Source organism: Nothoprocta perdicaria, unplaced genomic scaffold (genome assembly GCF_003342845.1).
Source record: "Nothoprocta perdicaria isolate Ctin4 unplaced genomic scaffold, notPer1 scaffold_174, whole genome shotgun sequence".
Lineage (NCBI taxonomy): Eukaryota > Metazoa > Chordata > Aves > Tinamiformes > Tinamidae > Nothoprocta > Nothoprocta perdicaria.
Window position 1 is genome coordinate 1 of NW_020454916.1, and position 17226 is coordinate 17226.

The following is a 17226-nucleotide window of genomic DNA, read 5'->3' on the forward strand; positions in this document are numbered from 1 at the left end:
GGGGGGGAGGGGGGGGGGCGGGAAGTTTCCCGTGGTTATTTCTCTTTTCTGGTGGGGGTTGGGGAGGGGGAGCAACAGCAGGTTTACTGATTTAGTTAAATCCAGAAAGGCAGCAGCAGCAGATGGAGAATTCGGTCCTTGCCAATCCCCCCAAGTAATTCCTGAAAAGGGTGAGATGCAGCAAATGAGAAGCCTTTTTTTTTTTTTTTTTCTCCAGTGTTTTCTCAGAGGGATGTTATTACAGTTACATGTCTCCTAGGAATTCCCCTGGGTCAGCACATAGCGTAAAGCCCTTAGAAATTTCCTAGCTAAAGCCCCCGTTTTACTGACCTGAGCAATGTACGATTTTCCGTCAATGTTAGCATTGGCAGCAAGTACAAAATTCAACCATAAATACAATTCATCCATAAACAAACCATCCTAACCCCTTATGAGAGCAGGGATGAAATGCAAAGACCAGACATGAAGTTGGCACGTGCCCTTGCCACCTGCACCTGGCAATTTATCCCGACACACAGGGCTCTGTCAGCTCTTCCCTTCTGCGTAAGGACATTAAACTGCCTCTGAAATCACTCCGAATATTCCGCACAAACCCCGTTTCAGAATGGAAATCCAGGTCCAGGACTGTGCACTGCTCTGCTGATAGGTGGTGKTAGCAGAGTCTCTGGGAGGATGGGAGGATGGGCATTGCTGCCACTAGCAAAGTTTTTGTTAAAAAAGCCTCATTCATTTGCTGTTGTTGAGGTAATGGGAAGGAGACACATCTTTTCTGGTTCTCTTAAGTCCTTTTCTTTTTTTTCTTTTTTTTTTCTTTCTTCTAGAATTTTTGTGTAGCATTTCTCAGCAAAAATGGGTTTCCTTGGCATAAACACTTTTATCCACTGCCTTGAGACAGCACCTAGGGCTTTTCCCTTGGGAATACTCATCACAGACATGATCTCATAACCATTCTGTGTGCCATGGTGTTTTCCCCAAAACATCTGAAAATACAGAATGTGTTGCCACTGCTTCTGTCGTCTGCATAGACAGTTCCATGGATTGGGACTTGCAACCTCTTCTTTGGCATCTGAAAGACTTCTGAGGGCCTTATAGCAGGAGGGGCAAGGAGTTGCCCAGGTCTGAATTAGCTGTGTCTTTCGGCTGTAACCACCTTTGCCTCAGATTAACGCACCCTAACGTGCCTTACCTGCAGTGCCTTCTTGTCTGCACGTTAAGAGAAGGATCTTCCTAAAAGCAGCAGCAGTAGAGGCCTGCCCAGCTCACGCAGCAGGGTCTGCTCAGTTTGGGAACCCCTCTACTCAAAACACCATTCAGGCAAATGCTCTTTGTATCCTGCAGATCCTAAATGAAGAAGCTGGCCTTCCAGATCTTTCTAAGGAGAAGAGGGCCACGTGCTGCACCCGTTCGGGTGGGTGCAGCTAATACTGAAGCCCCTTTGGCTTCAGTAGCTAATTTCTTTAACACTGAAATGCATTTGCTTGTTTTCCTTAAACAAACAGACCAAGTCTCCTAAGTAGTTTCCTATATAAGACAGTCTTCTGGAATCATTCCTTAATGCCATTGATGTTTCATTCTGCAAGAAAATAGGGAATACTAGAGCTGGACACCGTCTTTTGTAGTAGAGCTCTCACCATTGCAGTATATTGGACTAGGAAAGGGAGAATGGCCAGGAATGAAAAAGATAAAGGAGTGAGATAGAAAACAATCTGGGAATAGAAGCAAAATCCCCTTTTTTTCAAGGCTTCGTCAACTATTGCTAATGATTCAAGTAATTCATAGAATCATAGAATCATAATTACGCAGGATCTTTGAGTTCCTCAGACTTGATTTCCTCTCACAGATGTTTAACTATGTTGAGGGTCTCTCTCTGGGACTACCTTGGCTTATCAGCTAGTGCCTCAGGTGCCCTGCTGTGTTCCTGTGCCTTGGTTTGACTAACAACAGAAACAATCATTAGGAATCTATTGGAGCCACTTTTGCCTGGTGCCAAAACCCGCTGCAGCTCGGGATGTGCGGGTGGGATCCTAGGAGTACGTGGCTCCCTGTCCTACCCACGTGCTTTCATTTTCAGGGAAGTTAGAGGGAGCCTCACAGCAGGGAGATGAATGGGGAAATTCATAATACTCACAGGCATGATCTCAAGCTTTCTGCAGCCAATGCCAGACATCAGTTCAATTCCAGTTCTCATTTGATGTTTTCAATTTTTCATTAAAAATGTAAATAAAACACACTGTGATGGCCGTAGACTAAGTTTGTGTATGCAGAAGGGCCATCTTCCAGCAGGAATACTGATGGAGTGTGCTGGCAAAGTGCCCGTAGTGCAGATGCATCTCGTATTAGCAAAACTGTGCTTTTGCCAGTGCCAGGCTGATCTTAGTTCATACGAGCAACACAAGTTATACAGGTGAATACACATTTATGTGTCCACAAGAGGGTTTGCTTTCCAGATGAGGGATCATATTCTCTTCCAGGCTGCTGACCCATATAAGCAGGKAGAATTGGTAATGCAGAAATGATACTGTTTAAAAAAGCAAAAGATCTGAAAAATATGAAAAAAAAAAATGTATCTGAAAGCTGAGATGGCAGCCTGAGAGCAACAGTGGCTCAGAGGAAGCCTCGGATAGACACAATATGTCTTTTTTGCTGCTCAGTAATTACCTTTAAATCTGTGCTACTTCTTTTTAGCCAAATGTTKCTTTGGGGGCTCTTCACTTGGCCATCTGCAAGCACTCAAAACAAGGCAGGACACGTAAGCTTGCTCCCCTAGAACTATGTATTTTAGATGGCATCATCTTGGCAACTTCTCTAAGAAACAGGTACTTCCAAAGAGATGCCAGGAACTTCATGATGTTGTGAGGCAGATGGACTAGATCTCGCAGAGACAAGACATCTCTGGTCATCAGCAAGACCTGTGATGTTCTGTTTGGTTTGAGCTTAAAGCTATCTGCCCTGAAAGTGCTCATCAACATGTTTGAGTATTTCTCAGAGTCATTGCTGCCCGTGATGCAAGCCATGACCTGCACATATGGCCTTTTTCTGTGCATAAAATCTCATATTTGGCAACGTGTTTGACTGAACCCAGATGACCAGGTGATCTAGATCATCTCTGCACGTAACCTAACCCAGTCTTAAAACTCTAGTGACCATCTGCCTCCTCTGCAGGGTTTGCCAGCAGAGGTTGTATTATTTTCTTTGCACAACAACTAAAAATACCGAATGTAAGCAGGCAGACAACTGTTTCCTGTGGAATCCTTCTAAATCCCCCATCTGCTTCTTTACTCTCCCTTAGTGCCTATGTATTGAGACCCTCGATAGCCCCAGTTGTTGCAGGAACAGGTGAAAGGACAAAATGTTTTGCTCAAAATCTACATGTGGTGTGGCGAGAGAATTCTGCAACACATTTGTTCTCTTTTTTTGGGACAAAATTATTTTGGTGAGTGCAGTAGAGCACAGCAGAAGGCCTGATGCAGGAAAGGCATTTGTGGAAAAGCCCTGTGGGCAGCATGTGCCAGAGCCCTGCTGAAGTCTGCAGGGCCCCGTCCTATTGCCCATGACACAGGAGTTTCTCTGCAACTTCTCCTGGGGTAAATCTGGCCCCAAAGGGATGTCAGGAACCAGTTGTTGTTGGAAAGCCAGGAAGCATCTCCACGCTCTATTACTGAAGTCAACGGGAGTGTTTGCAATGACTTCTTGGTCCTTCAGTAAGGTCTCATGTCTGCTGTGCTTTGCGAGGGGGCCAGTGGCTGGGTTATCTGATGTATAATCACTGCTCAGGTGGCTCTTGTGTTTCTTGGCAGTTAATCATAGAGGAAGAGCTTGTGTTATTTCCATACTTGATACCGTGCCCGTGCCTGCAGATCAGCCGCCTGACCTGCAGAGAGGTGGCTACGTCATCCTGGGGTCCAAAACCTCCCGTCATCCTGGGGTCCAAAACCTCCCTCCAGTCCTTATGGACCTGTCCCCAGGTGCTGGCAGTGTCCCTGCTTGGCCCTAGAGCAATTATAAGTAATTCAGCACTGGAAGCTTGTTCATTTACTGCCGCTCACCAGAAAGCCATTACACAGAGGATCTTTTAAAGATAGAGCTTTTCTTTCCAGTGATATCTCCTCCTTTTATTTCTTTTCTTTGTCTTTATTATTCTTGAAGACTTATCCTACATTGCTTCTTCCTCAGTACTAATCTCAGATTCCAGTACTTCTTCTTTCTTACTTTTTATCTCAGCTGCCTGGGATAGAGCTCATTTTGAACCCTTAGTTCTTCTCTTCCTCCTTCAGTAGTGTGGCACAAATGATTCCAAATCCTATAGCTTAATTATTATTTTTTCACTTCAGCCCAGCAGACAGACATAGTGTATTTAGTCTTTGAAGTTCATAGAAGTAATAATAATGGAGGGATACAAAACTGCTTAATGTGGTTGCAAATAAATTTGTACAATGGAGGACACATCATTTATCTATCTTTTTATCTGCCTATCTCCAAGCATTTTGTAATGCTTGATTGTAATATTTTCAGATTGAATTTGACAGAAAAATGTATCCCCCAAACTATGCTATGTTAGCGTTAGAAATTACTCACTGGTGGGTCCCAGACCATGTACAGAAAAATGGATCTCTCTTGCTTTAAATTGTTCTGCTGCTCCACTCCRTATGTGCTAATACTGATCTTTGCTTTTGAGATGTGTGAATAGGGGTATTAAATCTGTGCTATCCAAGGCAAGTCCTTGGCTGCTGTTTTGCATATTAGGCCACAACTGTTAGGATCAGAGTGGTTACCAGGTCACTTGGTAATTGGGGCAAAGACATTTCTAATGATTGCTATTATATATTTTCAGAAATTAGAATATTTAACAAAGCAGGGTCACGGGGGAAAAAGAAACCCAGCAGACTCCTGTTAACATGTGAACCTGTCTGCACTGATTTAAGGACTGTTCCACTGACTGGGCACCAAAAAGGCTTTCCTTTCTGATTCCCACAGCGCTAACCAAACAAAGTTAGGAGATTATCTAAACTCATGTGGCTTGCTTCATAATACATGTTTGTATTCTCTTTAATTAACACAAAAGAATCACCATTTTCATGAAGCACAGTTTTAAAAGTGCTTTGACATTGGCTACATTTGGTCACTTTGTTTCTAGGAATATACTGAGCAGTTTTTTAAGCAGAAAGTGTTTTGTATCACAATCCTGAAGAATTTCAGATCACAGTTTGCCTCTAAATACATTCTTTATTTATTTCTTTCCCCTTTTTCTAGTTCTGGRTACTTGTAGAGCTTTGACAGGCATTCCTAGCAGGTTGTTACAGCTCCTGCCAGTCTTCATTGGACTGCAATACAAATATACAAATACTTCTGGACTTCTGGAATATAAGATACTTCTGGACTGCCTTCCCCCTTCACAGAAGAAGAGAGAGAGAAAAAAAAAAAACATAGTTCATGTTTTGTATATGTGTAAGCTGCATGATGCATTAGGCAATGAATGGCTAAAAAGATCTATATTCTTTTGGAATGAAATAAGAAATTTGACCTAAATCATACCCCCTAGCGTGCAGTTAGCTATTCATGTACGTAATCTACTGCACTTGGCTGAGCCTGTGAATACTGTATTCCTGCCTTTCACTATCGCCACAGTAATAATAATAATGCAAAAAAAAATGTGTTGATGGGATAGGAGGGTATTGTGCTGCAGACAAAAAAACAGTGATGCCATTCTCTGTTTGTACTGACAGCGTCCGTGGGAAAACTATCCTATTATTTCCCACAAGGTTTTCTTTTTTATACAGAAAGTTGATTAATACCAAGAAATCAGAGGAAAGCCCAGCTTTTTTTAGCCTTTTAGTCTTTAAATATGTTATAACCCCCTCTGTGCAAATTAGTACTGTTTTTGCCTGGTAATTATAAATTTTAGGCTTTTTTTTTTCTCATTTTCAAAGTGTAGAATTAAAAAAATGTCAGTAAATCATAGTCTCTGAAAGAGACTAAGATTTAAAAAATAAGATATGTTACAAATTTATTACTCATGTGTCCAATGCTTTTTACAGCAAACTTTTTTATGGTTATAGTGTGTGTTGTCTTCTATTGCTCATTTATATCAATGAATGTGGGGATAGGGAAGTGCAAAGCTGCAGACAGACACGTTGACATGCAAACATAAAAGTCCTTTCAAATAAAATGGTAATGTAAGATGTAATGGCAATTTTAAAAATGTTAGTCACTATTTGTGCCAACTTTGAGGTATTTGAATGAAGACCTTCACTCCTCAGTGTTGAATCAGTTATCTTTTAGAGTTCTTCCGCCCCCAAAGTTTCTGATCTCTCACTAGTACCAGTGAAGAATTGGACATAACCACAATTAAAGACAGGGGCCTTCCGTGCTTTGTATCATTTSCCTAAAAATAAGAAATAGAAGAAATATGTGTATCTGTTAAACAGTAAGACTGCTGTGTCTTCTCATGTCACTTAATGTGCATTTGGATACTGGGGTAAGTGGCTTACCCATTCATCCAGTTCTCCCACATTATATTACAATGTCTCCAGAGTCTCTAAACCACGTACCCCTCAGCTAAAGGAGCCCTGGGGAGTAGTTGTCCTTGCTTAAAGAGATTTTTTGCCTGCATCTATGCCCTGATCAGCCACTTACACTGTGGCAAACTCCCTCCCTGTCTTTTTTGCCTTAATTGCTCCGCTTCAATCTGTGTATGGAAAGGGGATAAGACTCTTCCGAGTCRAGAGTTCAAAAACCCAGCAGTGAGAGGGAGTCCTGGGCTCCAGACACTAAACACAGCACTGTATTTTAAACTAACCAGGCATGGGGTATGGTATAAACCAAGCCTGAAACAAAGACTAGAAGCCAGGGRCTTCGGCTGAGGACTCATGTTCACTCTTTTGCATCTGTTTCTTCTGGTCCAATGAATCCTCGAAGAGAAGAAATTAATAGAAAGCAGGTTCAGTAGTTACGAATGCACTCTCCATTCCTCTGGCCTTTCCCCTCCGTTAGCCTACAGCCACCACAGGGATGTGGGTTTCAGTCCTCTCAGGACTAAATAAAAAGAACAAAAAATCATGTTCTCCCTATTTCGGTGGAGTCATCACTGAGAAGATAAACAGTAGAGGTTGGGAGACTTCTAATGGAATTCCTCCTAAAAGAAATTTGCTAAAAGAAAGGGGTGACCTGCTTCACCCTTTTGAAAGGAAAGACTTTGCTCCACTGTCAGGAAAGGTCTGTGCACTTTGAATCTTAATGGAGGTAGACATCGTCTAGGAGGTTGAGGAAGGTCCCACACATCCATGGAGCAGCGGAGGATAAACTAGTCCATACCATAGGCATACACAGTTCAGGGTAATGGCTGATCATTCTGGGATGTCTGGAAAAAGCCTGGGAAAAGAGGGGGTCTTTGGAGAATCAGATGCCTTAAAATGGCCTTGTTGAGCATTGTAGGAACCAGGCCCTGAGGGACTTTAACCCGTTTGCCTTAATTTGCCCTAATTCTTCTTAGCTAAAACTGAAATAAATCACCCTTTCTTTCTCCCTTTCTCTCTGCTATTTGAATCAAAAGTTCCTCAAGGCTGGAACAGTCCGTTACTATTTGTCTCTGCAGCACTGAACAGAGCACAGCCTCTAGCTTGGTTGGGTCTTTTAGGCACTCTGCCCTTAATGAATGGCACATAATAATATTGCTCTATTTTAATATCACGTTGCGTGCTCTGCTGGGTAAAATATCAGATAGAGGTCATTGGTTGTCTTTAGATCTGAATCTGTAACAGTCTTTAAGTCTTTGTGGACATGGAGTAAATTCTGCAAGCAAGTCTTCCCAGTGTAGACGCATAGGTTTGGGTCTCATATTCAAGTTCTTTGCTGCTCCTTATATTTTCTTTTATAGCTGTTAGACATCAGCATTTATCATCTTGCGTTTTTATCTTGACACTGTTTTTTGTCTTTTTAAGAATCAAGAGGAATGACTGGCTAAGGCAAAGCTCTGGTCATTCCTGCTTTGTTACCACAGCTGAAGAAGCTCTGGGCAGTACATAGAGTCTGGTGCTGTTCTACTCTCCCCATTGCTTCCCTGAAAATGTTAAGATTTCCTAGCAGATATTCTGCCTAATTCTCACAGCTACAGTTATTCACTGCTTCCTAAGTCTTCAGGCACGCTGATTTCACAGGTATTAAATCAGTGTGTAGTATTTTTAGCCTAATTTCGTAGTCATACTAGCATGTCATGAATACCAGCTGCAAAGCAAAGCATATTTTTGTTTAAGAAAGAACTGCTAGCTGGGTAGGTCTGCTAGTAAAATCTGTATGTCAGCAGCACACCTTGTTCTTGGATAACTGTTTGCCTGGCAGTAGTTATAACTGGGTTAAGTTAGGAAGGAGAGACTGAAAGATGCATTTCTCTTGGAGATAAGTAGATAGCTTTAAGTATCAGATTACTGGCCATATTCCACTGGGATGAGCATATAAAGCCCAGTTTTATCCTCCTCAAAGAGAAATGGAAATATATGTTTTTATATCAGAAATGATTGCAGAATGAAGAAGATGAATCATTGTTCAGCTTCAGGAGAGACTTTGGGTGCATGAGATGTTAGTAGTCATGTAGACTACTACATGAGATGTTAGTAGTCATTAAATATACTCCTGGAAGGCACTTTTGTACTGTTACGAGGGAGATTTGTGTAGAACCAAATATTCCATACAGGTTGCCAAGAGGCAGGATGTTAGCAACCAATATCATTGAAATATGAGTAATGCCTACAAAAGAAAAYTGGAATCAGGAGCGTGAAATATAGGGCTTGTTTTTTCTAGGCAAGTGACCTTCAGCTTGTGGATGGGATTTTGAACTGTTCTCCATCTCTAAAGTTTTGTGAACATATAGTTGGTTTCTCTGAATATCAGGAAAGCTCCTTAAATCCTCTTGCCAGGTCCTCCGGTTCTTCTTTGAAGTAGGTAACATTATAGGGCATCTAATAGGGCCCATAAATGTGGGGGACACATGGTGTCCCAAAGGTTCAGAATCAGGGTTCCAAGTCCATTCTCAGTCATATCCTTGGACACATATAAAGTCCTACATTTTACCACAATTAAACARTAAAAGGTAATAGAGAAATGAAAGCCGACAGAGAGATGGCTGACAAAGGATATACTGAAATTTTACATTCAACAGGATCAAAATGTTGTGAGGCACACAGCTGATCATGTCAATTGTTTTAGTAAAAGCGTCAAATATACATAACTAGGGCACTATTTCTGGGTCAGATCCTGAGGAGGTGCAAACCAGCATTGCTTGTGTCAGTGCGCATAGTTTCACAGCACTACATCTGAGGTGGCTCTGCAGTTGTCACTCTGCTCATTAGTGTCTATTTTGGGGAAATCCAAGACACCTCAAAAGACCTACTTTACAATCTACTTTTCTTTGAGGTGGTACTTTCAGTCATTTCCATGGAAATCAACAGGAAGGGAAGATACGTGACGGGAAACATGCAGCAGCTTTGCTACAGTGACATGTTAGTCTGCACTTTATTTAAAATTATTATACTCCAAGCTAGAATGCCACATGTTTCTTACTTTATCTGTCTAGTTATTGCCTGCAGGTTGTTCTCTTCAAMCTTGCTGACTCGTTCATGGAGATGGGCTAGCTTGAATCAAAAGGGTCATGGTAAATTTAAGAGGATGAGGGAGCGTGAAGGGATGKGCTGGCGAGCAGGTGAGGCTTCACTGCCAGTAAACACGATCCTGGAAGAATGGGCAGCCTTAGAGCTTTGCTTAAATGTTGCTTTATAGGAATTTCATATTCTGCACAGAGTTCATTTCTCCAAGACTATTAGGGAAGAACAAGAGTGGTAAGTGCTAGTAGGTTGTGAGGGAAGTCTAATTGAGCAGGGTGGGTGCAGATCTTGTGCCCTGGCAGCCTCAAAATAAGCAGGCTGGAGATGCAGCGAGCAGCCGCACAGCAGCACAGCAGCACCCACCGCTGCGTGCTGACGTTGGGGAAGCGTTGCAGGACGGGGCACCCGAGCCCTGCCCGCCCGTGGGAGGTGTGCACAGAGCGAGGAACAGAAACGCTGCACTCCCTGCAACCTAACGCCTTAAAAATGCTTTTCTTCTTAAAAGCTGCCTAGATGTGGTGCCAAAAGTCTGTTTTGCCTAAAGGTTATGTAAAAAAAATGTTCCTCTCATCAGTTTTACTTGATCTTCCCCTGAATTCATCATGCAGGAGATTCCTTAAAATACTGCAACTTTTTCTTTCTTGTAGCTGCAAATATTTGATCATTATTGTGATCTTGTGAACATTGATATGTCTACTCTGCCGAAGAATTCAAGTTATTCTCCTGAAGTTGACTAAAAGTTCTGTGATGCAAATACRTTCTCATATGTTTACTTAAAAATTACTGTCAAGGAGATAAGTGTAGCCCCTCTCGCCCTGAAGTGTGTTTCATGCATTATTATCAAATGAATACCAAGGGTAAGGAAGCATTTATGTCAGGGCAGCAGCACTCCCTGACTTCCTGAAGAACAAAGATGTTTATCTACTTTGTACAATTTCATACTTTGCATGCACACTTTCTGCTTGTGAGAGTYTTAGATAAATCTCATGGGAATGCTTTCTATTGTAAAAATGAATAATATTGCTAGCTGTGGAAAATGCATTAGTTCACACAAAATAGAGACAGATGTGGTCCATAGTAGAAATGAATCATTTCTTCTAGGAGAAAATTCAATATGTATTAGTTCCATTTGTAATGGTACTCCCTTTCTATAAAAGCATTCTTTGAAACCACGAATTATCAAATTACATGTCAAAGTAAAGGTCTTTTTCGCTCTTTGACTCAAGAGTAGCTGGTTGCTAGACATGTATTAGATCTTGCCTATTTATCTGAGAAAAATATTAGTGACTTATAATTAATCATACCTATTGATTAATGCCCTGAGCAATTTTATTTGATGAACCTTTTGATAATCGCAAGAGAGATAATCACAAAGAGGAGCTCAAAAAACAAAGGTGCTCAAAAAACACACACAATGTGACATGGTAACTATAGTTTTACTGTAGTAGAGCCTGTTAAAAGAACAGTATGTAAAATCCTGAGAATACTAAAAAGTAATAGAATCTGTAGATGTTCCTGTCTTATACTAGCTTGTGATGTACTTATATTTCTTTTAAGATGCTCTCATTGATATTTCACTGGCTGGATGCCAATCTAGGAGAAATAACCTAGTGGCTTTTAGAGAAGGGAGATGCAGTATCTTGCTTTCTTTTTCTGCTTATAGACATTTGCATTGTCGTAATTTTCAATGACCATTTCTGCTGCTTTTTCATTATACCTGGGGCACTTCATGCTTACCAGTATATCTAGTCCAAGCTATGTAAATATGCTGCTATTATATTTCTGTAACGTCGTGGCTTTATTACTCTTGCAATAATTAATTAGTTCTACAGTTTTCAGCCTTCAATTGTAGCAGACCTCTTTAGATGCTGGCAGTTGTTCTTGCTGTCACAGGTTCATACAAGTGAGCTACACAGACTAGACCTGCACTGACTCCTCTGCATCTTCCTTGTGGCTGGCCAGATCTTGAGATACGTCCAGTAGATACAAAGTCCTTGAACGCAGCCCTCAAAAACCTTGKCTTTCTCTTTGCATGTGTCTAGTTGGCTGCTGTCCTGATGGCCCTGATGGCCCTTTCCTGCTTAAGTGGAATTGGCTGCATTTCTAAGCCCACAAGCGGACTCCGGGGCATGTTTAATGCATCCAAGGAAGAGTGACATCTCCTTGAAAGACAACAGCCAGTTTCATTAAAAATGAAATCATACCAGGAGGAGCAGGAGCTCAAAGAAAGGAAAGGGAGGTGCAGAGCAGCTCACAGCCACGTACTGTAGTGCAGCTCAGGAACCTGTCCTGGCACTTGGCTCAAAGCTGTTCTGGAGTGGGAAGTCCTCTTAAAACTGTGTCACTTGGCAGGGAAGGGGGCCAAATGAAACTAGATTTTATCAATGATTATGCATCCTAGAGGGGAGTTGTAGGCTGCTGCCCTGTGGTGAGAGCTATGTCTGTATTTTATAGGAGACCCAGTGTGCTAGGTCATATACATTCCTTCTTCCAGGTGGTGCTTTCCTTGCTTCACAACAGACTCTGCTCCCTCCAACCTATGGTTTCTCCTGAGCACTAGAAGACTAGGTCACACACAGGCCTTGTGCTGTCATCGTACACTACAGAGAATTTCACAAGTAAGTCTTTTCTTTTAATCCTTTGCCTTGATTGTCCTTCCTGTGGCATGTCGCTTGGCCCACGGAATGGTGATTATTAGAAATGTGTTCCCATGAATGACTCAGAATGTCAACTCCATGGTTACTGCCAAACGCAGCGCTGAAGGAAGCAGCACGCTGCCTCGCTGCTGACTTGCTGACATCTGAGAAAGGTGGTTACGTTGCTCAGCTTTCAATTTGCTTTAAAATAACACGTAGCAAATTTGCAGCTCGCTTGGGGGTGCACTAAGGAATTACTATAATATATGCAGGAAGAAAGTAACTTGAGGTGATTTTCCGTCCTTGTATAATTCAAAACCAGCAACATTCTTCAGATGAAATTTAATATGTCATCCTTATTGTATCGAAGATCTATTTTGTTAAAAATAGGGCAAAGTTATAAAAGAAAATAATCACCCTGACTGGAGATTTGGAAAAAAAGGGCTGAGGACTAAGTAGCTGATGCTGAAATTGGGCGAAAAGCCAGTAAGTTTCCCTGATGTTAAGGGAACCAATTTTTAGAAAGCTATTCATTGATATCTGACAAACAGCTTGAAAGGGAAGCCAAACCCTCAGGGTTTGTCAGGAGCCTTAAAATACATTTGCATATCTTCTGCATAGAAACAGGATTTCACTCTCTGTTGCCAAACTGCAGAACTAAAAGGATGCAGAAACTCTATCTACTCCAAAGAGCTCTAAGGGGTAACTCCATAATCAGAATTCAAATGAGGCGACAGATTAGGAAAATTACTTCAAAAAGGATTTCAGCCGTATCTCAGAGAGACCCACAAATCCTGCACAGATTGGTAGGCAAAATATTACCTACATTGTCATTAAAAAGCTAACATTCTTCTCCAGTCATCTTCCACTTAAAAATAGCTAACCGATCTCRACTGACCACACAGAATAATATTGCTTAAGGTGCTAGTGCTTAGATATATTATTATTAAAAAATACATTTTTTGACAGTTTTGATTCCTCTTAAGTTGAAAACAATGACTAAAATATTTATCATTGTGAAAAGGATCGCAGTGACAGTGGAATAAAAAAAATCAGTCAACTACATATGGCTAGTGCACCCAGTGGCCCAGTTTGTTAGACAATTTGATGCTCCTGGTAGCTTTACTATTGACTATGAGTTGTTGTAAATGAACAGCTTGGCCTTGGAGGCCTTGGAGGAGCTGCAGGGCCCCTGCCAGAGGTGGTTGCCCCCCTGAAGGATGACCATGGGATCTGTGAGAGCTCTGAGCAGAGCTGGTTGCACCCTGCTGGTGTGCTTGAGTGGGAATTTAACTGAGGAGCATTAACATCCATGATGTGGTCTACACACAAACACATCTTGCTGACCTTTCTGGTATCCCTCATCTTGTTCTTATCCCTGTGGTTTCCATTGAACATTTTCCTCCTTTGATTCCATATTTTATCCTTTTCTTTTACTGATGGAAAATTCCTGCAAAGGCAACAAAGCATTTAGGCCCAGGATTGCATTTCACATGCAGGTGACATTTGGTTGGCAGTATCTTCTGTAAGATGGACTAATTATGCTTTTATCATTTTGAGCAGAAGAAAGGCTATGACCATAGAGGAATTTATAGCAGCTGAAAGTGACATGTCACTTTTAGCAAGTAGATTTACTCCCAGTCCACACAGACAGTAACCTGGAAGAAGTTCTTGTTAATATTAATGGAGAGTTGCCATTTAGATTTCCCATGGATTGAGGAAACGATAGACTTCCATTGCGTGCACTTGCATTGCCATTGATCTGATTGATTCTGAGCTGCAGTGGTGGATGGGGTCACTGGTGTGTGTGTTAAAAATGCAGGAAGGGCAAAATCAACTCTTTCCATTAAAGTCTACATCAGTCAGAACCATCTCCAAAGTAAAATGTAATGAGAAAATAAGTATTGATATCATTAGATGACAACATATAATAATTGTGATGTTACAGGTTGAATAAAACATCTGTGATTTCGGTTGCAGGTCTGTGCAACGTAGTTGAAAAAACACCAACTGCAGCAACATAGGTTGAGAAAGGTTCAAAACGCAACGTACGTACATGGCTTCCCCTCAGCTCCCTACAGAGAACTGTGCTTGAGGCTAGCTGGGGATGCGGGGCGGTTTCTTAGGGTAACTAAGCATCCTTTGGCTGTGTTTGGTTATGGGAGTGCACTTACCACAGGAATGTCAGGAATATAAGGCATGTTTGCTTATTGGGTCTGAACACAAAGTTCCTCCTTGTGGGAAGAGGTAGGCTACATTTTTCTGTTCAAAATGTGCCACTGTGCTGTAGAGAAGGCAAGGTTTGCTAGATTGCCAATTCTGTAATTTTATACCTGCAGGTTTTTTGSTTCAGTATCCCAGCTTTCCCTGGAAGGGTGAAGGAGACTCCCACAGAGAAGGGCCCACAGTTTGGTGACCCTGTCCCTGGGAGAGATGTCACTGTGAAGGACACTGATATTGAGCTGTATGTGGCTGTGCAAGTGGAATATGTTCTAGGATGTCAGCAGTTCAGAGCAGGAGAAAAACCTATGAGGTTTTTCTGATTTTGCCCATAAAATTCTTTGCTGTGTAAGAGAATAGGGGCTGCTTTGAGGAATCTCATTTTTGTACTTAAAATCAAAGCCAGTCTGTGGATCTGGGTCCTAAAGGTCCTAAAGTCTTGCAGAGCATTGTGGTAGCCAGTGGAAGACAAAATACATTAACTTCAGTGCCTAGGAGCACTAAAGCATTATTTTGAATAGCAGAGAAAAATGGGGTTGCTTTACAAAGGTGATTTTCCAATAAATATGATTTGGAAATACAGTCTATATTTGGAGATGTTCTGGAATGATTTCTTAAAATAATTGCCTAACAAATATTCTTCGTTCTACCATGTCACTGTCATCCAAGGGCCAACATGTATATGAGCATGTATTTAAAGCTACTTTAGACGTACTGTTTTTGATACAATTAAATACCTTTCTCAGAAAATAGGGTGGACATTTGATTCTGTTTTCACATTGTTTTCCCTAATTTTGTTTCCAGCACAGTCAAAATGTCAGACAAAAGTGATTTAAAAGCAGAACTTGAGCGCAAAAAGCAGCGTTTGGCCCAGATAAGAGAAGAGAAGAAACGAAAGGAAGAAGAGAGGAAGAAGAAAGAGGTAAATATGCAAAAGGTCTTTTAAATAGTTCATGCTTGCAGAAGRGTCTTGCTGAGGTTTTGACATCTTGGCATTGTGTGCTACAGGGTATCTGTCATGTGGAATGAGCGCCTCAACTTCAGCCTAACCTTAAAATCAAAATGCTTATTTTTAGTCAAGAAAGTTGGGATGAGGGAATTGCTTTTAAACCAATGTGCTGTCAACTGACAAGAATTTAGACAACATGATGTGCATGTGTGTGTAGAAAGAAAAATGGATTTGCCACAATGGTTTTTCCTGGGCTTTCCTTCAATAGAAAGGGAGTGGAGAGTAGGGAAAGACACAAAGAGGGCTCACATTTTTTTCAAGCCATTGCAGACTAAATACGTATTTTTGTATTCTTAAGACTAGCTTGATTACTGGCTAAGGTAACAGATTTACARTCATTATTCTCCACTAAAGTAAAACATAATTGCAATTGCATTTTCATCTTCTGGCATGGGTGCATCTTTCAGTTCTGTTAAAGTTTGATTGACATATTAGTTTATTTGTCCTTGACAATATGCACTGGGTTTTTCATTAGGGGATTTATACTTCTTTTTATTCAGTCACTTAGTGGAATAGAGGTGAGAATTGACAGGGAATGGATATTCATTTTCATGCAAAGTCAGAGAAGCATTAAGTGATTATGTTTCTTTTCCTTCAAATGTCAACACTTATCGTAGCTTAAAGCACCTGTTATCCTTTACTAATAACCGGTTTCCTTTTAAACTGACACTTTAATATTGTACAGGAATTTCATAGAATTACTGTGGAAATGTGATGTGATCCAAGAAATCAGTGTTCCAATTTTGGTTGTCTTTCTAATCTTTTCTGTTTGARGCATTTTTGTGCAATTGCCAATAAACGCCCCAGTGAGGCTCCCGGAGTCACTAGGGGAGTCRTCTGTAAGCAGGACTTGAACATTTTCAGTATTCACTACTAGCACATTAATGAATTAGAGAGCAGGGAATGAAGCCAGGGGCACCAGGAAGCTGTTAAGTCTTTCCCTTTGTCCTCTGCCTCTGCTTTTATGCTTCATGGCGATCCTGTGGTAGCTGAAACTTTCCATTGACCCAGATGGTCAGATCCAGTTAAAGACGCCTGGCTCCACAAACAAGGTTGAGGTGCCCAACGGGGTTGTGCCGTGATGCACTTTGATAAGCCTGGCCTCCAAAGGTGAAGTCTAACACTGAATTATATGATTAGCCTTAGCCAGTGTTCTAGAAGAGTTATCAAAATCCCTTCTTATAGTGAAATACCTCAGGCTGCTCCATAGGATGAGCAGAGCACGAGCACATGCCTGAACTTCATCTTTGTTTGTAAAAGAAGAAATTCTTCTCTCCATCTTGGCTATATCTAAACTGGAGAACTTGGGAATGCTTCTGAACTCTAAGGTTTTTTCTCTGTGGCTGAACAAACATCAGCAATAGACTAAAAAAACCTTGTGCAAGTCCCCTGTGTCCCATGCTCTAGTTTCCTGCTGGAGGCTAGATAGGACCAGACAATTGGGAAGCAATTTTAGAGAATATGGAGGTAAGTGCCTCCAGGCATTATCTACAAGAACTATGCAGGATTCGCTGTGTATCAGATATGATAAAATGCTGGACACGACCACTTGCATTTTGGTTTATACCTTACTGTTTACTGCACTGGACTAGGTAACAGGAAATGAGTTCAGTCCCCTCAGCTACTCCAGGGAAAGTCTGCCAGACTGTTCCTTTAACAGAGTGCTCTTAACCATTAGGCTGGGACAGGACAGGCATTTTCCATCCACTCCACTGATTTGAAGAATAGCGTAGCAAAGGCAAGGGATTCTGGCTAATGCTGATGTTGC

The 17226-nt window shown here is 41.4% G+C and overlaps 1 protein-coding gene across 1 annotated transcript in view; it reads left to right on the forward strand.

Annotated features, from left to right (window-relative positions):
• Positions 1–12091: 12091 nt before the first annotated feature.
• The window catches only part of DYNC1I1 (dynein cytoplasmic 1 intermediate chain 1), a 170863-nt gene continuing 165728 nt past the window's right edge, over positions 12092–17226 (forward strand). The window contains exons 1-3 of the mRNA XM_026036269.1: positions 12092–12211; positions 14210–14277; positions 15254–15371. Of these exons, the coding sequence (XP_025892054.1) occupies positions 15264–15371 (108 nt within the window). The 5' untranslated portion in view covers positions 12092–12211; positions 14210–14277; positions 15254–15263. The remainder of the gene's footprint in view (positions 12212–14209; positions 14278–15253; positions 15372–17226) is intronic.